This window comes from Equus asinus, chromosome 12, assembly GCF_041296235.1.
Source record: "Equus asinus isolate D_3611 breed Donkey chromosome 12, EquAss-T2T_v2, whole genome shotgun sequence".
NCBI lineage: Eukaryota > Metazoa > Chordata > Mammalia > Perissodactyla > Equidae > Equus > Equus asinus.
In genome coordinates, this window is record NC_091801.1 from 18,350,256 (window position 1) to 18,377,344 (window position 27,089).

Genomic DNA, 27,089 nt, shown 5'->3' on the forward strand with positions numbered 1-27,089 from the left:
ATGAATGGTGAGAGGAAAGAGCTTGTTACTCGAGATCCATGTTTAGTCAAACTTGAGGAGGGGGAAAATGGAGAGGTAAGAAGGGGTGAAGTAAGAGAGAAATTGTGGAAAGAGACCTAGATCCCACTTCCTAGTAGGGGATGAGTTTGGGATCACTTATGTGAGTGAATTTTGTTAGGGGATGCAATAGTTTACTAAGGAGAGGAGGGGATCATCTATTTTTAATTATTAAACTGATTCAGTGACCTAGTCACTGAATTAAGGGCCTCTGGTTAAGGGCACATTGCTCTTAGAATGAAATCATTGTGTACCTTTGAAGTCACAAAACTGACCTTCAGAATCTCTAGCAAGATAATGGACCTAAAATTCAAACTTTATTAAGAGAAGAAATCAAATTCTAAATCCCAAATTTACCCTCTATGTTTAGGAGCCAGATTGGAGGTGTATAGAGTTTTACTCTAAGTGGTAACAGAGAGAAGGAAGGTAGGGTCAGGGTGAGGGGCAGACGGGGAAAGTCTCTGCTGGCATCTGCCTTGGGTACAGTGGGGAAGAGTGGGGCAGGGAGGAATTGGAGACAAGGGCTGACCTTGCCACGCTTCACTAGGCAGAGCCTGGGAGGCTGCAAACACTCAGAAGCGTTGGATTCTGCCCAGAGCCATGCCAAAGTGGGGGGCCAGGGAGACACCCACATATTGGGTAGTGAGAGGCAATGGCTGAGGGAGGAGACAGGTGGCAGCCCACAAGCTGCCACTGGGTGCAGAAGCTGCTGAGGGTACCCAGGCCAAGATGCCAGGGAAATGGCAGAACACAGGGCCCTCAAAACAGGAGATTGTAATTAGGACAAAGGGCCTCAGCAGTGACACCAGCACGACACCAAGGTAACAAACACATTATTTCAAAGTCAAGTCTAGACCCAGAGGACAGCATGGGAGCCCGCGGTCCCACCTTCTACCTTACGATACATAACTTCTCCCTGCAGCTACCCAAGGATCAAGGGGAAAGGGCAGGTAGGAAGCTCATTGAGAGGGGGAAATAGCCCTGATAGAGTTACAACTTTTACCTGACTGAATACAGGCATACCTCAGAGATAGTGGGGGTTCAGTTCCAGACCACTGCAATAAAGTGAATATTGCAATAAAGTCAGTCACATGAATTTTTTGGTTTCCCAGTGAATATAAAAGTTATGTTTACACTATACTGTAGTCTGTTAAGAGTTCAATAGCATTGTGTCTTAAAAAACAATGTACATACTTTAATTTAAAAATGCTTTATTGCTACCAAAGCCAGAGAAGGACAACACAAAGAAGGAAAGTACAGGCCAATATCATGGATGAACATAGATGCAAAAATACTCAACAAAATATTGGCAAACCAAATACAGCAATGCATTAAAAAGACCATACACCATGATCAAGTGGGATTTATACCAGGGACACAGGGATAGTTCAACATCCACAAATCAATCAGTGCGATACACCACATTAACAAAATAAGGAATGAAAACCACATGATCATCTCAGAAGACTCTGAGAAAGCATTTGACAAGATCCGACATCCATTTATGATAAAAACTCTCAATAAAATCAATATAGAAGGAAAGTACCTCAGCATAATAAAGGCCATAAATGACAAACCCACAGCCAACATCATACTCAATGGGGGAGAACTGAAAGCCATCCCTCCAAGAACAGGAACAAGACAAGGGTGCCCACTCTCACCACTCTTATTCAACATAGTACTGGAATTTTTGGCCAGAGCAATTAGGGAATAAAAAGAAATAAAGGGAATCCAAATAAGCAATGAAGAATTGAAACTCTCACAGTTTGCAGATGACATGATTTTATATCTAGAAAACCCTAAAGAATCCATCAGAAAACTATTAGAAATAATCAACAATTACAGCAAAGTTGCAGGGGACAAAATCAACTTACAAAAATCAGTTGCATTTCTATACTCTAATAAGGAAATAACAGAAAGAGAACTTAAGAACACAATCCCATTTACAATTGTAACAAAAAGAATAAAATATCTAGGGATAAATTTAACCAAGGAGGTGAAAGACCTATACAATGAAAACCCTATAAGACTTTTCTGAAAGAAATCAATGATGACATAAAGAAATGGAAAGATGTTCCAGGCACATGAATTGGAAGAATAAATACAGTTAAAATGTCCCTATTACCTAAAGCAATCTACAGATTCAATGCAATCCCAATCAGAATCCCAATGACATTCTTCATGGAAATAGAACAAAGAATCCTAAAATTCATATGGGGCAACAAAAGACCCCAAACAGCTAAAGCAATCCTGAGAAAAAAGAACAAAGCTGGAAGCATCACAATCCCTGACTTCAAAATGTAGTACAAAGCTATAGTAACCAAAACAGCATGGTACTGGTACAAAAACAGGCACATAGATCAGTGGAACAGAATTGAAAGCCCAGAAATAAAACCATACATCTGTGGACAGCTAATCTTCGACAAAGGTGCTAAGAACATACAGTGGAGAAAGGAAAGTCTCTTCAATAAATGGTGTTGGGAAAACTGGACAGCCACATGCAAAAGAATGAAAGTAGACCGTTATCTTTTGTCATACACAAAAATAAACTCAAAATGGATCAAAGACTTGAAGGTAAGACCTGAAACCATAAAACTTCTAGAAGAAAATATAGGCATTACACTCTTTGACATTGGTCTTAAAACAATTTTTTCAAATACCATGTCTACTCAAAGAAGGAAAACAAAATAAAAAATAAACAAATGGGACTTCTGCAATGCAAGGGAAACCAGGATCAAAACAAAAAGACAACCCACCAACTGCGAGAAAACGTTTGCAAATCATCTATCTGACAAGGGGTTAATCTCCCTAATATATAAAGAACTCATACAACTCAACAACAAAAAATCAAACAACCTGATCAAAAAATGGGCAGAGGATATGAACAGACATTTTTCCAAAGAAGACATACTGATGGCTAATAGGCGCATGAAAAAAATGTTCAACATCACTAATCATCAGGGAAATGCAAATTAAAACTACAATGGGATATCACCTTACTGTTAAAATGGCTATAACCACTAAGACAAAAAATAACAAATGTTGGAGAGGTTGTGGAGAAAAGGGGACCTTCATCCACTGCTGGTGGGAATGCAAACTGATGCAGCCACTATAGAAAACAGTATGGAGATTTCTCAAAAAATTAAAAATAGAAATACCATATGACCCAGCTATCCCACTACTGGGTATTTATCCAAAGATCTTGAAATCAACAATTCAAAGAGACTTAGGCACTCCTATGTTCACTGCAGCATTATTCACAATAGCCAGGACATGGAAACAACCCAAGTGTCCATCGACTGATGAATGGATAAAGAAGATGTGGTACTATAGATACAATGGAATACTACTCAGCCATAAAAAAAAACAAATTGCCCCATTCACAACAACACAGATGGACCTTGAGGGTATTATGTTAAGCAAAATAAGCCAGACAGAGAAAGGCGAACACCGTATGATTTCACTCATATGTGGAAGATAAACAAACACGTGGACAAAGAGAACTGTTTAGTGGTTACCAGGGAGAAGGAGGTTGAGGAGTGGGCACAAGGGGTGAAAGGGTGCACTTACATGGTGACTGACAAATAATAACTTACAACTGAAATTTCACAATGTTGTAAACTATCATGACCTCAATTAAAAAACACACATACACAGTAAGAAAAGTATGAAACTAAATCCAAATCTTTTGCAGGATGAGTTGAAAGAATGTCACAAAAAAAGATTTTTAAACAAACAAAGAGAAAATACTTTATTGCTAACACAGGCTAACTATCATCTGAGTCTTCAGCAAGTTGTAATCTTTTTGCTGGTGGAGGGTCTTGCCTCGATGTTGACTGCTGTGGACTGATCAGGTTGGTGGTTGCTGAAGGTTGGAGTGGCTGCAGCAATATCTTAAAGTGAGATGACAATGAAGTTTGCTGCATCATTGACTATTCCTTTCACAAACAATTTCTCTGTAGCATGTGATGCTGTTTGATAGCATTTTATCCACAGTACAACTTCTTTCAGAAATGAAGTCAATCCTCTCAAATCTTGCCACTGCTTTATTAACTAAGTTTATGTAATATTCTGAGTCCTTTGTTGTCTTTTCCACAATCTTCACAGCATCTTCACCAGGAATAGATTCCATCTCAAGAAACCACTTTCTTTGCTCACCCATAAGAAGCAACTCCTCATGTATTACTTTTATCATGAGATTTCAGCAATTCAGCCACATCCTCAGGTTCCACTTCTAATTCTAGTTCTCTTGCTATCTCTATCACATCTACCCTTATTTCCTCCGCTGAAATCTTGAACCCTTCAAAGTCATCATGACGGTTGGAATCAACTTCTTCCAAACTCCTGTTAATGTTGATATTTTGACCTCTTCCCATCATGATTGTTCTTAATGGCATCTAGAAGGGTGAGTCTTTTCCAGAAGGTTTTCAATTTAATTCGCCCAGATCCATTGGAGGAATCTATGGCATTTAATATTTCCTAAATAATAAGACTTGAAAGCTGAAATTACTCTTTGATCCGTGGGCTGCAGAATGGATGCTGTGTTAGGAGGCATGGAAACGTTAATTCATTGTGCATCTCCATCAGAGCTTTTGGGTAACCAGGTGCATTGTCAGTGAGCAGTAATATTTTGAAAGGAATCTTTTTTTTCTGAGCAGTAGGTCTCAACAGTAGGCTTAAAATATTCAGTAAACCATGTTGTAAACAGATGTGCTGTCACCTAGGCTTTGTTGTTCCATTTATACAGCACAGGCAGAGTACATTTAGCATCACTATTAAGGGCCCCAGAATTTTCAGAATGGTAAGTGAGCATTGGCTTCAACTTAACCTCACCAGCTGCATTAGCTCCTAACAGGAGAGTCAGCCTGTCCTTTCAAGCTTTGAAGCCAGGCATTTACCTCTCCTCTCCAGCTATGAAAGTCCTAGGTGGCATCTTCTTCCAATAGAAAGCAGTTTCATCTACATTGAAAATCTCTTGTTTAGTGTAGCACCTTCATTAACGATCTCAGCTCGATCTTCTGGCTAACCAGCTGCAGCTTCTGCACCAGCACCTACTTCCCCTTGCACTTTTATGTTGTGGAGACGGCTTCTTTCCTTAAACTTCATGAACCAACCTCTGCTTACTTCAAACTTTTCTTCTGCAGCTTCCTCACCTTTCTCAGCCTTCACAGAATTGAAGAGAGTTAGGGCCTTGCTCTGGATTAGGCTTTGGCTTGTAGGAATGTTGTAGCTGATCTGATCCTCTATCTAGACCACTGAAACTTCTCCATATCAGCAATAAAGTTGTTTTGCTTTCTTATCATTTGTGTGTTCACTGGAGTAGCACTTTCAATTTCCTTCAAGAACTTCTCCTTTGCATTCACAACTTGGCTAATTGTTTGACGCAAGAGGCCTAGCTTTTAGCCTGTCTCAGCTTTCGACATGCCTTTCTCACTAAGCTTAATCATGTCTAGCTTTTGATTTAAGGTGAGAGATGTGTGACTGTTCCTTTCACTTGAACACTTAGAGGCCATTGCAGGGTTATTAATTAGCCTAATTTCAATATTGTCGTGTCTCAGGGAATAAGGAGGCCCGAGGAGAGGGAGAGAGATGGGGGAACAGCTGGTCTGTGGAGCCGTCAGAACATGCACAACATTTATTGATTAAGCTTGCTATGTTATATGGGTACGGTTCACCGTGCCCCAAAACAATTACAAAAGTAACATCAACGATCACTGATCACAGATCACCATGACAAAAATATCAATAATGAAAAAGTTTGAAATATTGCGAGAATTACCAAAATGTGGCACAAAGACATGAAATGAGTAAATGCTGTTAGAAAAATGACGCCAACAGACTTGCTTGATGCAGGGTTGTCACAAACCTTCAATTTGTAAAAAACACAACGTCTGTGAAGCACGATAAAGCAAAGTGCAATAAAATGAAGTGTGCCTGTATTTAACTGTCTGCCTACTTGGCAGATGTTCTTCCTCTTCAGGGGTGGGGATCCCTGAACAAGATGAGGATGCATACAATATGTAAAGAAAGCTACATTATTTCTCTCACACTTGAGTCATGGTGTGGACATTTTAACCCAATTACACCATTGAGATTGACTATCTGTATTGACAGTTTGCATCTTAATTGTGCAGTATTCCATTTTGTTTGACCTTATAGTTTAGAACACACCTAAATGATTGAATGATGATACTGAGGACATTTATGGACCTTTGCAGATGGATTAGGGAAATTCACAAAATATGAGAAGCTTGCCCATAATTGCCCAGCTAGTCAGTGGCAGAGCGAGGATGCAGACTCACACAGGCTCTGAGAATCTGGTTCTCATCCTCTCTGCTAGGTTGCCTGCCCTGGTAGCTGCCTGGGTGTTTCAGGCACTCCAGTTTGCTACCCCCAGTCCACTTGGAAGACATCCTTCTTTGCCACAGCTCTCTCACTGTGATAAGCACTTGGCTCAGTGTCTGCCCTCAATACATTTCCCTTGCTTTTCCTCCCTTTCTCCTCAGTTCACATAGTTGGCGTGAAATAATAGCTGAGAAAGTGAGAAAGCTCAGTGTGGGTCAGGTGTGTCTTCTGGCTGGTTAGCTCTATTAGATGAGCAGTTAGAGATGACAAAGGGAAGCACGACACAAGAAGCCATAAAGGAAAAGCTAGGTAATTTTGACTATATAAAAATAAATTCATAAAAGAAAAAAACATAAGGTGAAAAGACAAAAAGAGGATACTAAGGGAAAAAGTCACAACACATATAATAATCACAGTACCAATTTCCTTTATATAAAATTAGCTCTCAGAATTTAAAAAGAAAAAGGCCAGCAACTCAGAAAATTCCACAAATGGTATGAATAAGCAGTTCATAGAAGGAAATCAAACAGCCAATATCTTTATGAAAAGATACACAAACTCACTCATGGTGAAGAAATATAAATTAAAAAGCAATGAAATAACGTGTTTCACTTATCAGAATGATACAAACTATCCAGGTATAAGATATAATACAACATAGTGATTATAGTTAACGATACTATACTATATCGTATATTTGAAAGTTTCTAAGAGAGTAGATCTTAAAAGTTCTCATCACAAAAAAAAAATTTGTAACTATGTGAGGTGATGGATGTTAACTAAAATTATTGTGGTAATCATTTCACAATATAGACAGGTATCAAATCATGTTGTACACTTCAAACTTATACAACATTATATGTCAACTATATGTCAACACAACTAGGATGGGGGAATGGTTAGTTGGACTCAGAGGGTAAGTGATGGTGACTAATTTTTCTGGCATGTTGGAATTAACTTGTTTTAACCAGGCCCGTAATGCTTGAGCATGTATGTTTTTGATGAAGCTGAATCTCTGTAATTTTTATCCTCCTGCCTTTTTTTTCCCCTCTCCCAGATAATACTAAATAGAGGAATGTGAAAAAAAAAAAAGGGATGATCCAAATCTAAAATATCCATTTTTGGTGAGAGTGAGGAAATGAGGACTGTCGCACTGTTGGAGTATAAACTCTTTTAAATACAGTTTGGCAGTATCCCTAAATATTTTCAGTGTACACACTCTGACTTAGCAATTCCAGGTTAAAGAATTCCCCTAAAGATTTACTTACTTTCACAAATGTATGTAAGAATAATTACTATAGCTCTTCATCATCTTTCGCCTCACAATTTGCAGATTTAACAGTTTTCCCTGCCTTGAGAACGGGTGCACCGAAGTACCCTATCAAAAACGCAAACCTGAGGATGTAACACGCTTTCTCAAATCCCTTCAATGGTTCCCCATCATCTGGGAGGATGTCCAACCCCTTAACCCCAACCTATATCACCCCCCTTATTCTCTGCCACTTCCTATTTTACGCTTTAAGTTGTTGTAAACACAGACACACACACACATGCTATTTCATGCCTCGGTGGCTATATCCACCAATCATCAGTTGATCCACAAATTTTTTTTTTTAATACTATGACATGCATTGTTCATTGCTTTCTATATCAGTTAGGAATTGCATTCAGCCACTAATAAGAAAGACCTAACCATAGTGGCTTAAATAAATTACGACTTTTTTCCTCTCATGTAAAAGAAATCTACAAGCAGGCAGTCCAGGACTGCTAAGATGGCTTCTTAAAGTTATCGGGGTACAAGTCCTCTACTTATTTCTCATTGGCCAGAAGCGGGTCACAAGGTCACTCCGAGGTGTAAGGAGGGTATATCGGTCTTGACTTGGTTGGGGTATTCACTCTAGTTAGCTTAAAAAGAAAGGGGCCTATTATAGGGTATTAGTGACTTGCAGAATCCTTGGGATGAAACAGACTTGGGCTGGATTTATAGGAACAATTTCCGGTCATTCCATGGAACTGGGCTGGAATGACCAAGGCATTCCAAGGCAGCTGGAACTTCTGCCATGATCTGAACTCTGCCTGCCAAATGGGAAGCTGCCCCCACAACGCAGCCTCCCGAAGCATGCTGCCTTTGCTGCGCACGTCAGCAAAATGGATGCCTTGTGGCCTGCTTTTCTCCCGACATAACTCAATTTAGAATTCAGGTTTTTATTGGCAGGACCTAATTCACATCCAGAATCCTAGTTGCAAGAGACTTTTGGAATATATAATACTTAGCTTTTCATTCTCTGAAGTACAGAAATGCAGATAAAAGGAGGCTGGAATAATTATTGAGTGAGCTAGTCCCCAGGATCCACCGCAGGAGGCAGAGAAAGCAGGAAAACAGATTGAAATAACTGGCTCAGCTCTAGAACTAGGCACATAACACAAACAAAATCAGGTTCCATTATCAGGGAAGAAGGCTGGGGGTGGCTACCAGACAGCAACAAGCGTGTCTGCCATAGATACACAGAGTCTTAAGATATCAAGGAAGGCTTTCCTGAGAAGGCAAAGAGGGACAAGAACACTCTAGGCATAGGGAAAAGCAAGTGAGAAAAACATGCTGCTTTGAATGAAAGCCTGTGGAGAAGGCGAGAGGGTGGTGAATATATCACGTATATTATTTCATTTAATGCTCACAAAAATCCTGGGAATAAGTACTATAGTATTCCTAATTTTCAAATCAAAGAGGACCTTGAAAGACACATTAAAGGATTTGGATTTAAGAGTAGCCAGAAATGTTTCATAGAAATGCAGTGTTGGGTGTTGGGGAGCTGTTGGAAAGCACAGTAGAGTGTAGACTTCCAAACAACGTAAAACACTGTAAATAAAATTCAAAAATAAAACAGACTGGAAAAAGTTATTTGCAATACATCTAACTGTTAATTGACAAAAGATTAGTATCCAGAATATATAAAGAAATCCCATAAATCAATTTTAAGAATTACAAATAATCCAATAAAAAATTGGGCAAAAGCTGTGAAGCCTATGATTTACAGAAGAGAAAACCTAAATGATTAAAAGTATACCAAATTTTTTTTTGCTGAGGAAGATTATCCCTAACATCTGTGCCAATCTTCTTCTATCTTGTATGTGGGTCGCCACCACAGCATGGTGGCCAATGAGTGGTGTAGGTCCGAGCCCAGGAACCAAACCTGGGCTGCCAAAGTGGAGTGCACTGAACTTAACCACTAAGCCACAGGGCCAGCCCATGAAAAAAGAGTTTTAAGGGAAAAATAAAACATATGTAAAGTTATCTTTTCAACGTCATGGCAAATGCAAATTAAAATAACAATAAATACCATTTCATATTTATCAGATTGACAAAAATGTTTAAATTCTGAAAAGAGCAAGTTTTGACAAGGGTGTAGTACAACCACTTGGAAAGCAATTTGACTATATTAAGTAGGAAGATGCATTTATCCTTCAATCCTTCAACCTAGCAATTCAACTTCTAGGGACAATGGTGTGCTGTGAGAGCCAACTTAACTATTCAAGTATTCAGGTATCTGGTGAGCCAGTTGTTCAACAGTAGCTTGAAATCAGCCATGATGGAAATATTTACATCGTGGAAATCTGCATATGCTACAAATCAGGGTTTGGGGTTTTCTTTTTAGATCTTGTTTACCAAAACACCACTAGACAGAGAGAGAAATTCTCATGCATATGTCCAAGAAGGCGTTGTAGAAGAAACACTCAGAATCTACACTGTTTAAGCTTAATGGGATGTTAATTTCAGGACATGATTTGTATTAGATCATCACTGAGGTACAAATAACATCGTAATTTAACCTTAGTTTGATTTTTTCAGTTACTCCCACATTCTCAACTCCCTATGTAGTCATTCTTAAATAATTTTTTTAAACAGTGAGAAAAGTGTATTATTTCACGTAACAAGAATCCTACGCTGGAGTGGCTCCCTGGCTGGTGACTTTGGTGACTATTTGATGTCTATAAATCGCTGATCCCTTCTTCTTTCCACTTTGCCATCTTTACCAAGCTCCCTTCATTTAACAAGAGGGATGCAGCAATGCCAGAAATTCTTTCACAGATGATAATAGCAGGGGAAGAAGAGCTAGTTCTTCCTATATGTGTCTTTTCATCAAAGAAGAAAACTGTCCCTGAAGTCCCCTAGCCAACTTCCCCTCAGTCCCACTGGTCAGCTCAAATAATGTTAGTAACATTCCACTACGTTCAGAACTTGTCATAGGATTTAAGTGGTTGTTTTCAAGGCTTACTCTTAACAAAAAGGTTAAATTTTTAAACAGAAAAGGAAAACCCTAGCATCTCATGTTGACAATTAAAGCCACTCATTATTTTAGATCCGGGCAGAAATCATAAGTAATTTAGGTAATTTTCACCAAAATTATCTCAGTAAAGTTCACGTACTTCAAGTGTTTAAGAATCAACTTTCATTCAGATCAGTGCTCTATTTTCTGACAATTTAATGTATTTTTCACAGATTTGGAACTTTAACCTTGACGAGGTGTATAAATGCTATGATTATCTTAATGTCAATATTATGTTTAAAAATAATCTTGCCTGAGGTAAAAGGATCTTATACATAAAAGTCATGCATTTCTGACTAAGGTCATTTACATTTCTCTTACATTAACTCTATTTTAACACGCTTACTATTGAGCACGAGAAAGCACAGGCATGTGGTTATTATAGCCAACTTCCTTCTAGGTCCAGCCTCATTTTCTCTGCAAACGTCTAGGGAAACTAGGAAGTTCTCAAAATCACTCACTAATATGAAAAAGGACTGAAGGTCAAATGTATTAATTTACTAATGAGATTTACATGTGTCAGTGCAGACTATAGATTCTGACAGCTTATAAGAAAATAATATCCTGGGGCTGGCCCGGTGGTGTAGTGGTTAAATTTACACACTCCAGTCCAGTGGCCTGGGGTTCACAGATTCAGATCCCGGGCACAGACCTAGCACCACTTGTTGAGCCATGCTGTGGTGGCATCCCACATAAAATAAGGGAAGATTGTACAGGTGTTAGCTCAGCAACAATCATCCTAAAGCAAAAAAAAAAAAAAAGAGGAAGATTGGCAACAAATGTTAGCTCAGGGCCAATCTTCCTCACAAAAAAAAAAAAAAAAGAAAGAAAGAAAATAATATCCTATATGCCCTGAATCTACACATATGTCTAGCTACAAAATGTAAACTTTCTAAGATAATCCTAGTTATATTATCAAAGAATAGCTTTTTTTTAAAAGATTACTTTTGATAAACTGCTATATAAGAGTTAAACCATGAAACTTTTCCCTTGAAGTTGTTTTAGTTGTATTTGCAATGGTGAGTGTTGACTCAGTTCAACAACTTAAGACCAGCAACCCCCAGGGAAGCGCTCATTGAAGGAAAATACCAAACACTTGTCATACTGCCAGTCAGGGGTAAATGAGAGTGGTGAGCTGAAGGGGCAAATCTTAGGAATGGTCTGTTTTTGCAGTCAGAAGAGAAAATGTACTACTTTAATAATTTTTTTAAATGTAATCTAATTATAAAATTGCATACACATAATAAAAATCCAAACAGTAGAGAACAGTACATGATAAAAATAAATCACTTTCCCCACAAACTCCAAGTTTCACTCCCTAGAGGCATGCATTGTAAACAGTTTCTTTTGTAACCTTTCAAAAATATTCTACCCACAATCACAGACGCGCGTGTTCTTTTTATTGAACCAAAAATGAGATTTTACTAAGTACCTTCTGCACCTGACTTTTAAAATTTGATATCTTGAAAAATTTTCCAAATCAGCACATACAGATCAATGATTCATTTTATTCATTCAACAGATATTTATTAAGTGCTAAAGACTGTATTAGGTGTTAGGAATAAAAAGGCGGACAAAACAGAAAAGGTCTTTCCTCTCACAGAATGTATATTCCAGTGAGAGCAGCAAGCATATATAAGTTAAAAACAAACTAACAAACAATCTAATTGCAGGTTATGAAGGAGACCAGAAGGGAGACGTTTTTATAGTGGGCCCACTTTAGACAGGTGGGGCAAGTGTCGCCTTAATGAGAAATTGACATAGAAGCTGAGATCAAAGAAAGGAAAAAGTCAGCCATTCAAAAATCTGGGTCAATGGAGCCGGCCCCGTGGCCAAGTGGTTGGGTTTGGGTGCTCTGCTTCGGCGGCCCAGGGTTTCGCCAGTTCGAATCCTGGGCGAGGACATGGGACCACTCGTCAGGCCATGCTGTGGCAGCATCCCACATGCCACAGCTGGAGGGACCTACAGCTGAAAGTGCACAGCTATGTGCCGGGGGGCTTTGGGGAGAAAAGGGACAAACAAAATCTTTAAAAAAAAAAAAAATCTAGGTCAAGAGAATTCCAGGCAAGAGCAAAGGCCTTGAGATGTGAAAATTGTTTGGCATGTTCTAAAACTAAGAGGAAGCCAAGTTGACTGGTGTGTAGTAAGAGAGGGGGAAGCAAGAGATGAGGTAGGCCAGGTGAAGGTGTGGATATTTTTTCTCTTTTTTTTGTGAGGAAGATTGGCCCTGAGCTAACATTTGTTGCCAATCTTCCTCTTTTTGCTTGAGGAAGATTGTAGCTGAGCTAACATCTGTGCCCATCTTCCTCCATGTTGTATGTGGGACACCATCACAGCATGATTTGATGAGTGGTGTGCAGGTCTGTGCCCAGGATCTGAACCTGCGAACTCCAGGCCACTGAAGCAGAGTATGCGGATCTAACCATTACGCAACCAGACCAGCCCCCTCTTTTTTCTCTCTTTTTTTTTCCCCTCCCCAAAGCCCCACTGCGTAGTTGTACATCCTAGTTGTAAGTCGTTCTACTTCTTTGTGGGATGCCGCCACAGCATGGCTTGATGAGTGGCGTGTAGGTCAGTGCCCAGGATCCAAACCAGTGAACCCAGGCAGCCAAAGCAGAGTGTGAGAACTCAACCCCTTGGCCAAGGGTCCGGCCCCTCTTTTTCCTCTTTTTTTTTTTTTTTCAAAGATTTTATTTTTTTCCTTTTCTCCCCAAAGCCCCCCGGTACATAGTTGTATATTCTTTGTTGTGAGGCCTCTAGTTGTGGCATGTGGGACACTGCCTCAGCGTGGTTTGATGAGCAGTGCCATGTCCGCACCCAGGATTCGAACCAACGAAACACTGGGCCGCCTACAGCAGAGTGCGCGAACTTAACCACTCAGCCACGGGGCCAGCCCCCTCTTTTTCCTCTTTTAAGAATATCTTTTATTTTATTTTTATTGTGGTAAAATACACTTAACGTAAAAATTACTATTGTAACCAGTTTTAAGTGTATGATTCAGTGGCGTTAAGTACATTCACAATCCATTCACAAACCATCACCACTATCCATTTCCAGAGCTTTTTTATCATCCCAAACAGAAACTCTGTACCTATTAAACAATAACTCCCCATCCATTCTTCACCCCAGCCCTTGGTAACCACTCTTCTACTTTGTACCTCCACAAATTGGCCTGTTCTAAATACCTCATAAAAGTGGAATCATATAATATTTTATCCTTTATTTATTTGTATATTTATATACAAATAAATTTATATATTTATATTTATATAATATATTTATATAATTTTTAATAATTTATATACAATATATATTATATGTTGTATATTATATATAATTTATATTATTTATATAATTACATTATATTTATATAATATATATGCTTATATATTTATATATTTGTTTATATATTTATATATTTATACATTTATATATTTGTTAATATTATTTATTGATATTTATAATTATTTATATTTTATATTTCTATTATATAGAAATATAATATATATTAAATATTTTATTACAATATTTATATTATATTTCTATTTATAATTATTATTTATATTTATTATTTAAATAATATATATTAAATATGTATATTTTTATATAAAATTAAATATTTATGTCATTATATTATATATAATATATACATATTTATATAATATATATAATAAAATATAAACATATTTATATAATATATATAATTTATTTATATATAATATATAATATCCTTTTTTGTTTGGCTTATTTCACGTAGCATAAGGTCCTCAATATTCATCACATTGTAGCATATATCAGAACTTACTTCCTTTTTAAAGCTGAATAATATTCCATTGTACGTATAAAGCACATTTTGTTTATCCGTTCATCAATTGAAGGACATTTCCGTCGTTTCTACCTTTCAGCTTTCACAAACAATGCTGCTATGAACATTGGCATATAAGTATCTGTTTGAATCTCTGCTTTCAATTCTTTTAGGTGTATATCCTGAAGTGGAATTGCTGGATCATAGGGTAATTCTATGTTTAATTTTTTGAGGAACCACCATACTATTTTCCACAGTAGCTGCACCATTTTACATTCTCATCAGCAATGTGCAACAGTCTCCATATCTCTGCCGACACTTGTTATTTTGTTGGGGTATTTTTGACAATAGCCATCCTAATGGATATGAAGTGGTATCTCTTTGCAGTTTTGATTTACATTTCACTAGTGGCTAGTTATATTGAGCATCTTTTTCATGTGCTTATTGGCCATTCGTATATCTTCTTTGGAGAAATGTCTATTCATGTCCTTTGTCCATTTTTGAACTGGATTGTTTGGTTTTTTTCATTGTTGAGTAGTAGGAGTTCTTCATATATTCTAGATAGTAATCTCTTATCAGATATATGCTTTGCAAATATTTTTTTCCATTCTGTGGATTATCTTTTTACTCTCTTGATAGTGTCTTTTTATGCACAAACATTTTTAATTTTGATGAAATCCAATTTATCTATTTTCTCTTTTGTTGCCCGTGCTTTTGGTGTCATATCCAAGAAATCATTGCCAAATCCAATGTGATGAAGATATTATCCTGTGTTTTCTTCTAAGAGTTTTAGAGTTTTAGCTCTTAAGTTTAGGTCTTTGATCTATTTTGAGTTAATTTTTGTATATAGTATCAAGTCAGGGACCAACTTCATTCTTTTGCATGTAGATATCCATTTTTCCCAGCACCATTTGTTGAAAAGATTGTCCTTTCCCCATTGTATGGTCTTGGCACCCCTGTCAAAAATCAATTGACTTATATGCAAGTAGATATTTTTTAAGTATAATGAGAAGTTATTGACAGTATTAATCAAGGTTATCAGGCACCCCTGAGTTTCTACATTGACTTTCTTAAGTCTCTTTGAAGGTGATAGACTTGTAAGGGAAAGGGGAATTCTAAATTCCAAAACCCATTACTAATAAAGCAAAGCTTAAAGGAGTAAAAATTAAGTTTTGCATAGGAAGAGGAATCTCAAGAGATGACTTAATGGAAGTTTCCATTAGAGAGGAAGAAGAAATATAAAGGCTTCAATAGAAAAAGAGAAAGAGAGAAGACGAGAATGAAAGGTTAAAAGTCAGGGATACGTTCATTACCTGCCTCCACCCTCAGCATTGGAAATGGTGGTCAGAAAATCCATGAATCTTGACTTCGGAGGTGAGATTTGGGGTGGACATGTAAATTCAAGCAATGTCAATATACGCTTTTATCAAAAGAAGTGGGAATGGATACTGGACAGCCAAAAATGAATAAATAAACTGTATAGAGAAACTAGAACATGTTTGTATGCTGCTGGAATCGTCCAGCGGTAAGGGAGAGATTGATGAGGCAGAAGAGGGGAAACCTGCAGGAGCTAGTCTCTGAGAAGGAGAGAAGGGTCAGGACCAAGCACCTTTGATAGGAGGAGGGATACTTCGGCCAGCAACAGGAGGGCAGAAGGAGGAAGTGGGCCCAGAGGGGTGCGGACTTGATGATGAGTGCCCATCTGATGGCTGCTATTTTCTCAATGGAGTGAGAGGACAGAATGTGCCAGCTACCACTCTACTGTCTTTCATCTCCAGATTTACTCCTCTTGACCTGCTCTGCTATAATGGAGCTGGACCACGTAAACATTTCTCCTTTGCCAAGGGCACAGTGTTAAGGCTTGTCAGTAGAGGCTGCTGAAGGGAGACTCCAGGAAGAAGGAGCTTCTCTTCCTGGTTCTTGTTTGCTCCTCTCAACAGGTTCCTGCAGTGAACTGTGGCCAGCAGCATGTAGCACCTCCCTGTGGGTAGTTTCCCCTAGCAACTCCAAGGGTGGCTTCCCAGCAAGTTCTGCCAATCGGGCATCTCAGTGAACTTCTCTGCCATTCAGTGAGCCACAAGGTCTGGAGTGACTCTACCAAATCTGTTTCTGTTAGGCTCTGTCTCAACTTAGAGACGGTGGGGCTCCCTATTTCTGCTATTTCCATAGTCTTTAGAATTCTCTTTTTCTCTTAATAGGTAACCTGTTGTTATAGTTAATAATTCTTTATATTAAACTTTTCCTGTTTAAATTACTGTGTGGTTTCTGTCTCGTCAGGGACTCCGACTAATACAAGTTATCAGGCAAGAGTGAAGGGGAGAAGAAAGAAGAAGTTTGAGGAGAGAGAGACAGGCTGAAGTAGTTTAAAAGAGGGAGTAAATAAATTTCCCAGGCAAGAGTAGGATTTCTATTCCATTGTATGGATGTACTATAATTAATTTTACCAGTGTCTGGACATGTAGGCTGTTTAAAACACACACAAACACACTGTGGATGTCTCCTCTTCTGATCTGTCTACCTGTGCTTTTGGAGACATTTATCTATTCCCTTCTGCCTCTCTCCCTCCTCTTTTTTTCCTTTCCTTTTCTTTCTTTCTTTCTTTCTTTTTTTTTTTGACTGCGGATTCTCTGAAAAGACTACCAAAATAACTGTTGGTAAAGCAATGCCAAGTTTATCATTTATCACAAAAACTTGTAAAGGAGGGAGGTTATCCCTTATTGGAGAGTAAGAGAGACCACTGCCTTGGCAGGCTAAAAGCATCTCAGATGGGCAGGGCAAAGGCAGGAGATTTATGAGTTTTCTGAGGATCTGGTTCAGGATGACTCTTTCAGTGTTGATGGGGCTTATTGGGTTTGGGAAAATTTCATGACATAATCCACGTAGACCTAGCTGGTGTGGGATTCAAAGAGAATTGTGAATAGTAAATAGTCATAAACCTAGTTGAGTGATCTGTGGTCCCGAAAAGGGCGTGTTTATTCTCCTAAGGGATAATTGAGTAGGTCTATGGTTAGAAAATAAAAAGGCATTTTCTAGAATTTGAATTAGGTAAAGTTCCTCAGATATAAGAGCAAAAGCAAACTTCATATAAGAAAAAATTGATAAATTGGATTTCATCAAAATGGAGAACTTCTCTTTGAATGACACCGTTAAAGGAATGAAAAGACAAGATACAAACTTGGAGAAAATATTTGCAAATCATATCTGACAAAGAACTTGTATCCCAAATATATAAAGAACCCTAGAAACTCAATTATAAAAAGACAAACAACTCAATTTTTAAAATGGGCAAAAGATTTGAATAGACATTTCATCAAAGAAGACATTCAGATAGCAAACAATCATGTAAAAATATGCTTATTATTCTTTAGGGAAATACAAACTAAAAGCACAATGAAATACCATTACACATCTACTTTTGAATGTAAAACAAAAAGACTGACCACATCACGTGTTGGCAGAAACATGAAGCAGTTGGAGGCCTCAAACATGGCTCATGGGAATGTAAAATGGTATAACCACTTTCGAAAAGAGTTTCTCACAAGGTTACACATACACCTAGCATGCCATGCAGCCATTCCACTCCTAGCTATTTACCAAGAGAAATAAAAGCACATGTCCATACAAAGACTTATATATGAATGTGCATAGTAGCTTTATTTGTAACAGCCAAACACCGGAAACAATCTAACGTTCATCCATGGGTCAATGGATAAACAAATTATGGGATATCCATGTATGGGAGTATTACTCAGTGCTAAAAAGGAATTAACTGTTGTTATACACAACAGCACGGATGAATCTCAAAATAATTATGCTGAGTGAAAGAAGCCAGGTATAAAAGAGTACAGACTTATATGAATTCCATTTAAACAAATTACAGAAAATGCAAACTAGTCTACAGTGACAGAAAGCAAGTCAGTGGTTGCGTGGGGATGAGGTTTGAAGGCGGGGTTGGGAGGGGGCATGAAGGAGAGGTTATAAACGGGCAGGAGGAGATGTTTGGGGGTGATGAGTATGTTCTTTATCTTTAGTGTGGTGATGTTTCACAGGCATATACCCATGTCAAAACTTACCAAACTTTTCACTTTAAATATGTGAGATTCTTTGTATATCAATAATATTGTGTTAAAGAAAAGTTATCTTTGAGGCAGAAGTTAAAGTGAAGTTAAAGAAGTTAAAGTGAAAATCTGTACTCATTCTCACTCTCAGAATTTCCACATCCTCCTTCACGCCCCTGTAATGTTCTCTCTCGTAGAGTAATTAGAAAAGAGTTCGTGAGATTCAGTGATACCCCCAAACCTTAAAGTTAAGATTACCCATTGCGGCAAGCACTGTTGATGGCCCACCCAGCAGCCATCCCCTCTCCTCTTTCTTTTCTGCCACAGCCCAGCTTCTCACGTTATCAGCTGATAATGCCTGGACTTGCAATCCAGTCATGGTCAATGGCACCTGAAGGGCATTCTGGGAAAGATTTTCCACCCAGATTAGAAAAGAAACACATGAGGAAAAATGTCCCTCTTTCCTGCCTTTGGATGTTGTAACAAGAAGATGTGATGTTTACAGCTGGGGAGCCTTCTTGCAACCATGAGGGGGAAATCAAGTCTCAGACAAGTTTGCCACAAACCAACAATATTGTGCTGCTGAATTAACCAACCCTAGAACTAGTTACCTCTGGATTTCTTGTAATGTGGAATAATACACTACTCATTTTTTTTTTAAAGATTGGCACATCTGTTGCCAATCTTCTTTCCTCCTCCTTCTCTCCTCCTCCTCCTCCTCCTTCTTCTCCCCAAAGGCCCCCAGTACATAGTTGTATATTCTAGTTGTGAGTGCTTCTAGTTGTGGCATGTGGGACGCCGCCTTAACATGGCCTGATGAGCAGTGCCATGTCCGCGTCCAGGATCCCAACTGATGAAACCCCAGGCCACGGAAGCAGAGTGCGCAAACTTAACCACTTGGCCACAGGCTGGCCCTCACTACTCATTTTTTAAAAGCCATTTAACTGCATATCTTCTTACTTGCAGTTGAAAACAGATATTTATTTAATGAATGATATTATTCATCAATTAAAATAACTGACTTAATAATCTGAAAATGAGTGGCTGCAGAGTTTTAGGAACACCTAAATTTTAGTCATGGAATTTAATTATACCTGGTCTGAAAAAAGAACATACTAAGTCATTAAGGCAGTGGCCCCTTCCATATTCTGTCCTCCTAGGTCAGGTATCTCTTGGAAGCAGGGGCTAATGAATGCCATGAGAGCTCCCGCAGAAGGAGGAAAGGAAAACATATAGCAGTTGGGGAGCCATCTTGTAGGGAATTGTGGCAGAAGTGTCCATGCTGGTCTCCAGTTCCTTCTCATATGGCCCTGGGCACTGAAAACTTGCCTAAATTTGATGGGTGCAGCATCCAAGCTCACCCTCCCTACACCATTCAGTAATGGTGGCTCCCACACCTGCCCACCCAGTTGTAGGTGGAGTCAGTTGCCCAGGTTGTAGAAGTAATATTCAGTCAGGAGTCTTTGACAACAGGCTGAGGACCAAGCCACCACTGGGCGGAAAAAGCAGTGCCCTCTTGGGTCCCCAATCAAACCATTTTAAACCCCTGTAAAGCATTCAACAAAAATTTTATATAGAGAAGAATCCTTCGGTAAAGTGAATATGATCACAATTCATTTTGCTAGGTTTAGATTTTCATACCGCGTTTCTTTGAGGCAAATACATTTCGTACTGGATTTTGTATTAATTCCTTAGAGTTCCAGTTGTTAAAAGAAAGAGGACGTGTCTTTTACTGATTCAGTTGTTTAATTGTATGCTTTCACGTGTATTCTTCCTGGCAACAAGATCATCAACCTGTCTCCTCCAGCACTGGGCCTGGTGCTTTGCAGCCAAGACTCAAGATAGTATAACGACTGAGATAAACAAGAAAAATAAAACACAAAACACGAAAATCAAAAGCAAATTTTATGTTTATAAACAAGCAGGTGACTGCTTTATGAATTTTTTTACCGTTTATTATTATCAATAATTATTATTACCATCAATAAATTATTGTTTTTATTATTATCAATAAAAAAAAGAGTAACAGTAGCTATTGTTATAGAGGAAATAGCTTCTCTTTCTGGTAACTGGTTCTTGTGTGTGTGTGAAGGAGTCGACTCCAGATACCCTTACTCTAAATTGGGATGTCCAGTACCACGACTTTTTAAGCACTGAACTGTGAGGGAGTAGACGACCAAATATAACGTACTAGGAACGGGTGATCTTTTCTTTTTAGAGCATCTTCTGCTCGCTTGGATCCACTACAAGCGGGTAGATTAAACACTTGCAGACCCAATGAAATCGCTCTATGGGAGGTCCTCATGAACCTTGAAAGCCTCTACGGAAGTTCCCAAACCCGTCAAAACAAACTCGGGGTGTGCCGCGCCACCCCAGACCGAAACTCCCGGGGAGAGACCGACAGTCAACGCCTCCCCCTCCAGCCACCCGGCTCTCCACCGCGCGGCGCGACCGGCGGGCGGGGCGGGGCCAGGGCCCGGAAGGGGCGGGGCGCGTAAGAGCCTCCGCCGGGGCCGTGCTTTCTTTTCCCCGCGGCCGCCGTCGGAGGCGGGCTTCTCAGGCTCCTTGGGCCATGCGGCCCGGGCGGCGGCGCCTGCCGGCCCCTTCCCAGGCTCGTCCAGGTGGGAGTCCCCGTGGTCTTAGTTCCTCTTCTCTTTCTGCCAGGAACCCGCCTCGGTCCTCGGGGCCCTCCGCCCTCTGGGCGCCGCGCCTCCGTTCGGGCGGCCTCCGTCCGTTGCCCGCGAGGTCGGCCCCGGAGGCAGCCTCCCCGGCCTCCAGTGGACGCGGCCGCGAGCTTTCCTCCTGGCTGCCTGCGCAGTCGCGTTTTGTGAGTAACCGCCTCGAGTCCTAGCTGGCCTTTCTCTTTAGTAAACGCCGATTTCGACTGTTGTTGGCTCGGAAACTAATTAAGGGCCTTGAGTGACTCGGTTCCGCGGCGGCTGGAGGGTCGCCGGGTGAGTCCCGCCCCGCCCGGGCCTTCGCCGCGGCCCCCGCCCGCATCCCCAGTGAAGCTCTGCGTGCGGCCCAGACGGTGCCGGGCTCCCTTCACGGGCGCTCGTTTGTCCTTAGGGAGCATTTTATAATGGGGGAAGGGATTCTCTCAGGAATCAAGACAGCCTTTACTTAACTGTACTTTGTGATTGGCTTTTTAAATTGTTAACAGCACAGTTTACCCACTAACTGAGTTGTGGTCTCGACAGGGGAGAGGTATTTGTCGGCCTTTGTTTCTAGGTCTTCTTTGTAAAGATGCTCTAAAGACGTGCCACTGGCGTTGGAGAACAACGTGCACAGTGTAGAATAGGCCGCAAGTGCCCGCTCTCCTTAGATGGTTGTGTTTAACACAGGGACGTGTATTTCTGGACATAACCCAGAAGAAACTGGTCAACAGCTGGGAGACTGGAAGAACATGCTGCCTTTCCAAAAACAAGTTATAAATGAAGACCTCATAGATGGGACTTGCTATGGTCATGTGGGGTTTCTTTCTTCCCCAAATTTGAAATACCTTGCTTCATTTAAAGCATCTTCACAGTTAACTGTCAACAGGGCAAATGTGATGGCTTAGTTTTGTTTGGTGTTACAGTCATCCTTATTTTTGAGGCCTAAGTGGTTTGAATCCTATTTTCATTGCTAAGTGTTGGAATTTTTTAAGTTTTACAAATTAAATATTTGATAAAAATATTGATAATGCAGGTAAGCCCTGAAGCATATTAAATACACGAGAGCCCACCAGTCCATTGAAGAAGTGGAATATTTCAGTACCATAGCGTCTGTTGTTTCCCTATCCCATTCCCCTGCCTTCCATCCTGAGGTGCCCGTGGCCTAGGAATGTATGTCCAGTCTCTCGGTTTTTTGAAGTGGGTGAGATAGATAGCAGTTTTATTATACATTATTTATCCCTAAACATTCTTTTTCTTGTTTTAGGCTTCACACTAATGGGACTATGCATGTAGTTGTCAGTAGTTCCCATGAATCTTATATTAAACTGAAATTTCCCAAGTTGGAATTAATCATAACCAATACTTTGTCTTCCTAATATTGATTATGTGAAATATTTCAGCATTTCAGGACTTGAAAATGATAAATTGTTTTGCAAGGTCCAGCATTTGATGTGTCCTCATAAATCATTTTCAGTAGCTGCCTAGTTCAATGACTTTCCCTCCTGGGGAGCTGTAGGACATGATCTGTGCCCCTGGCCATGCCCTTTGCAGTCCTTAAATGTGCTTTCAGGCAGCTTGGGACAGTCATTCCACAGGACTGTGTCCAATAATGATGCCAACATAATGTATCTCGGCTCTAAAACTGTTAGATTTGCTGTTGTAATGCTTTTAGTTGGAGGTCTGCACATTTTTAAAAATATATCTAACCTTTAACCTGGCTCATACCTCATCCATGTCAAGCTCTGAGACAGAAAAGCAATGGCTGGGTACTCATTAGGACCATATCATGTCTTAAAATCAATACTGCCACAGTAAAGAACATCATAAATGTATCCACCATTTTTCCTGCCCGTGCTAATGAATCCATTTCCAGCTTGGAAAGATCATTTATGGAATTATTAGGGTCTAATCAATCAAAAGGACTAACACATACTCAAATCATTATAGATATTTTAAATTGGGGGATTACCAGTTTTGACTACCAGAAAAGTAGAATTAAGCAGTATTTACATTCTTTTGTTCCATTAGAGATGTGTTAAACAACAGATAGAAAATTAACTCCACTATATAGTCTCAATGTTAGTAGTTTTAAAAGTTCCTTGGGAGCCAGGAAGATTGCAAATGTTGTTATGTTTATGGTTCCTGATAAGAATGGAAAAAAATCTTATTGGACCATTCTTTCATATAAGATGCCAAACAGACAGATGGGAGTCCAAATGAGAATTCACAGTGGGATATTTAATTTCCAGGTGCACCAGAGCCTATGAATTTTGAAGATGAATGAAGGTCATGATAAATGTTTTCCAAAAACTTGAGATAGAGGATGGCTTTGAAAAAACCACTAGGAGCACAACAACATGTATAAGGTACCAAGTTAATATTAAATTGTGTGCTTTTTAAAATGTATTTGTGGTATTCTTGAAAAGCAGTACCAAAAATTAATACATTTTTACATAGATAGGTTTAATAACTGGCACAATGATGACTTAACTTTTTGCCGTTTACCCAGCTGAGGGTTTCTTTGAAGACATAATTTTAAGACTGAGATGCCAGTAATCTATATTGATTATGTGAATTATTCAAATATAATGTGGTTTTTTAATTAAAATGAGTGAAATATTCTTTTCAGTTTATAGGTAGCTGCAGATGAATGTCAAAGTCCTTAGCTGTGCTGTTGAAAAATCCTTCATTGCCTCAAGTAATTATGATTTATGAAGCAACTACATCTACTTATAATTCACAGGTATCTGATAAACTCCAAAGGGCTGGGGCCATTTCCTGTTAAAGTTGCCTTTGTGTGTCAGGGTATGATTTTCTTTGAGTTTGAGTATGGAATGATTTTCACTGTTGGTTTCTTTTTGTTTTTCTGAGGTTACCACATTTTGGAAGGAAAAAATGAAGAATTGGTCAAGACGACATGAAATGATGAAAATTAGTATTTTATTTAACATTGATCACCTCACAGTAAATTATATAGGAAAATAAATGTTTGACTACTTTTGATTGCTGGGCAATAAAGTCTTTATATCAACTCTTGAAACAGCTATTCTCATAGTCACTAGTCAGACTTGTTTTTTTTTGTTTTTGTTTTTGTTTTGTTTTGTTTTTTTTTTTGGAGGAAGATTAGCCCTCAGCTAACTACTGCCAGTCCTCCTCTTTTTGCTGAGGAAGCCTGGCTCTGAGCTAACATCCGTGCCCATCTTCCTCTAGTTTATACGTGGGACGCCTACCACAGCATGGCTGCCAAGCAGTGCCATGTCTGCACCCGGGATCCGAACCAACGAACCCCGGGCCGCCAAGAAGCAGAACGTGCGAACTTAACCGCTGCGCCACCGGGCCGGCCCCTCAGACTTGTTTTTTAACATACTTTAGGGGTAGTATGTTCTTCACAATAACTAGGGTTTTTGTGGATAATAAGTCTCTGAGGTGGCAGGCAGCTGGGGAGAAATTTCTAGTACCTCCAGTTCTCATACCCTTTCTTGCCTACCTTAGCGGATTCCTGGAGAGGCCCTAATCACTGCATATTCACTATGTGGACTTCCCCTTTAGAACCTGCTATTGGACCTGAAAAACTCCTAAACTCCTTAATGAATTGCCCTTTACAAGTCAAGGTTTCACCTGTGACCTACAGATTTTGTGTAAATTTAAAATTTTTATTAATTTGCTTTCACCTTTGTGAACCAAATAATCCTAATCCTAGTACAAATAATAACAACATGCTATATTAAGGAAGATGGTGACTGGACAGTCTAGTCTGTCCAGGAATGGAGAATTTATAAGAATTCTAAAACTGAGCTGAATTCTTACCTCAGAGAAGACTTAGCTAAATCTTCCTTTTTCCCTGTTGAGGCCTTGCTTTTATCAGGGTTCTAATTTCAGTATGTTAAACCACAGTATAAAATGTGTACAGTGACATCTCTGTAGTCACTTCCCATTAGAGGCAACATTTGAAAACCATTTCCCTGCAGTGTTTGATATTGGTCCTCCTGTTTCAAAAGAACCTTAACACTTCACAATTGTAAAATGGAGGCCATTTTATGGATCCTATTTTTATAAAATAGAAATGTTTTCCCTTCATCCCATAGAGAACCAGAAAAATAATATATAAGAAGGCATAAAATAAAGTCTTAACTACAGAATTGTAATATGTAAATATTTTGTTTTTAAAAACTAGTTTTGCCTTCTGAAAGCTAACGCTATAGTCTGGCACTAGTGGATATTCAATATATATTGTTGAGTGAATGACTTGTCAAAAGTTCTATAGAGAGTGAGCTATCCATGAAGCTGTGTGAAGTATCAGTTTCTGGTACTGTGGTAGTGTCTTGGTTAATAAGGTGGCAATTTTATGATGACATTTCCTTTTAGTAAAATTATCTTTCATTAAAGCTTTGAAAAATAAAAATAAGGATTTTGGGGATTTTACAAGATAAGTATATTTTCTCATGGTATCCTTACCTTTTCAGAACAGATACTTCGCTCCAAAAATGAAGACTGGATTTGCAAATTGTTTTCTTGTTTTTTTGGTATCTTGTAACCAGTTAGGTTTAAAGAGCCAATCATTGCTCCTTGATTTGATGTAAATTACTTTTTTCTGTGTAACCTGGCTTATAGAAAATGGAAAATTCCAAAGCTTTTTCCTGACTGCGTAATTAGGGCTTCCAAAATGATATATATTCATATAATGGCTATGTCAATATCTAGTTAAGCATGAAAAGTCTTAAATTCAAGGCTGCTGATTATAAAAATTGCTGTTGTTTACTCATCAATTTGTCAAGTTCACAAGCACAAGAAAAAGTGGTTTAAAATAATTGGTAGGTAAATATTCTCATTTAAAGTGTTATTGCCACCTTGTGACAAATGGAGGGAACCATGTAAAAGTTACCAGTTACCAATTTTTCATTGCTGGGTTTGCAGCATTTATATTTTTATCTGTTGACCACTGGTATACTTGGCTAACCAGAAGTTTTTTTGTAGGATTCTTCTAAGTTTTAAATTTCTGCTCTTGGCTTTGAGGTTTGGATTAGTGTTTATTTCATTAGTAATTAATTTGAAGAGATCATACTATATTTTTTAAGATGGGATTCTAATGTACTCCTACACACAGTATTACCTGAAGCATTACTTCAGGATCACTCACATTTTTTTCCACTGCTTAAGTAGAAATGAAGAAAAAAATTTTCTTCAGATTGCCTATTCATCACTAGCGAAAACAGGAGTCCCAGGTCCATATGTGGCAATAAACTGTTGGAGTTGTTGTTGGCACTGAGTCAGATACATATCCCTTTGCTCTAAATTTTCTTCATTATACAGTTCAAATGGAAATACTGCATTTGGAGCAACACAAAATACAGTGGCCCCTAAGTGAAAAAAGGAAAAAAATGTAAATGAGGCATACTCCTTGAAATATTAAATAAGAAATCACATTTCAAAATATTCTAGTGAAAGTTTTAAAATTAAGTTCTGAGCTACTTAGTAAAGTATTTCAGTAATTATTTAAATCTGACCTTTTTTCTTTTGAGACCCAGGAAATAGGTTCAGTAAATGAAACAAACAGGTACCAGGGCCAATGGAAGAAACACGTTGATGTTCAAATTTTAAAGGTTGGAAACTAGAAATTTATCTACTGAAGTAGTCTTACAGTTTTGAAGCTGAATAGTGACTTGAGGAGGTGGAAAAAGTAGGGATAGAAGGTATTGGAAGGTAGGGAAACACTAATCCTTTTATTCTATAAAGGGTAAGTGGATGATAGACATTATTGTACAATTCTCAGTTATTTAAGAACCATTAACATAAAGACAAACATCAACCTATGGAATGGAATAGAATAGCCCAGAAATAACCC

General features: G+C 38.8%; 2 protein-coding genes and 1 non-coding gene across 3 annotated transcripts in view; 2 read left to right on the forward strand and 1 right to left on the reverse strand.

Moving 5' to 3' along the window:
• On the forward strand, nt 1-24,287 carry LOC106829407 (uncharacterized). Its single transcript, XM_070480960.1, has 5 exons — nt 1-75; nt 20,908-21,417; nt 23,497-23,613; nt 23,877-23,990; nt 24,119-24,287. The coding sequence occupies exons 1-3, from the start codon at nt 1-3 to the stop codon at nt 23,512-23,514; spliced, it is 603 nt and encodes a 200-aa protein (XP_070337061.1). The 3' UTR covers nt 23,515-23,613; nt 23,877-23,990; nt 24,119-24,287.
• On the forward strand, nt 23,717-23,801 carry LOC123275908 (small nucleolar RNA SNORD87). Its single transcript, XR_006512080.1, has one exon. It is a non-coding gene; the product is annotated as a small nucleolar RNA SNORD87 (small nucleolar RNA).
• The window catches only part of MCMDC2 (minichromosome maintenance domain containing 2), a 38,652-nt gene continuing 35,661 nt past the window's right edge, over nt 24,099-27,089 (reverse strand). The window contains exon 14 of the mRNA XM_014838505.3: nt 24,099-26,604. Coding sequence (XP_014693991.1) covers nt 26,438-26,604 — 167 coding nt within the window. The 3' untranslated portion in view covers nt 24,099-26,437. The remainder of the gene's footprint in view (nt 26,605-27,089) is intronic.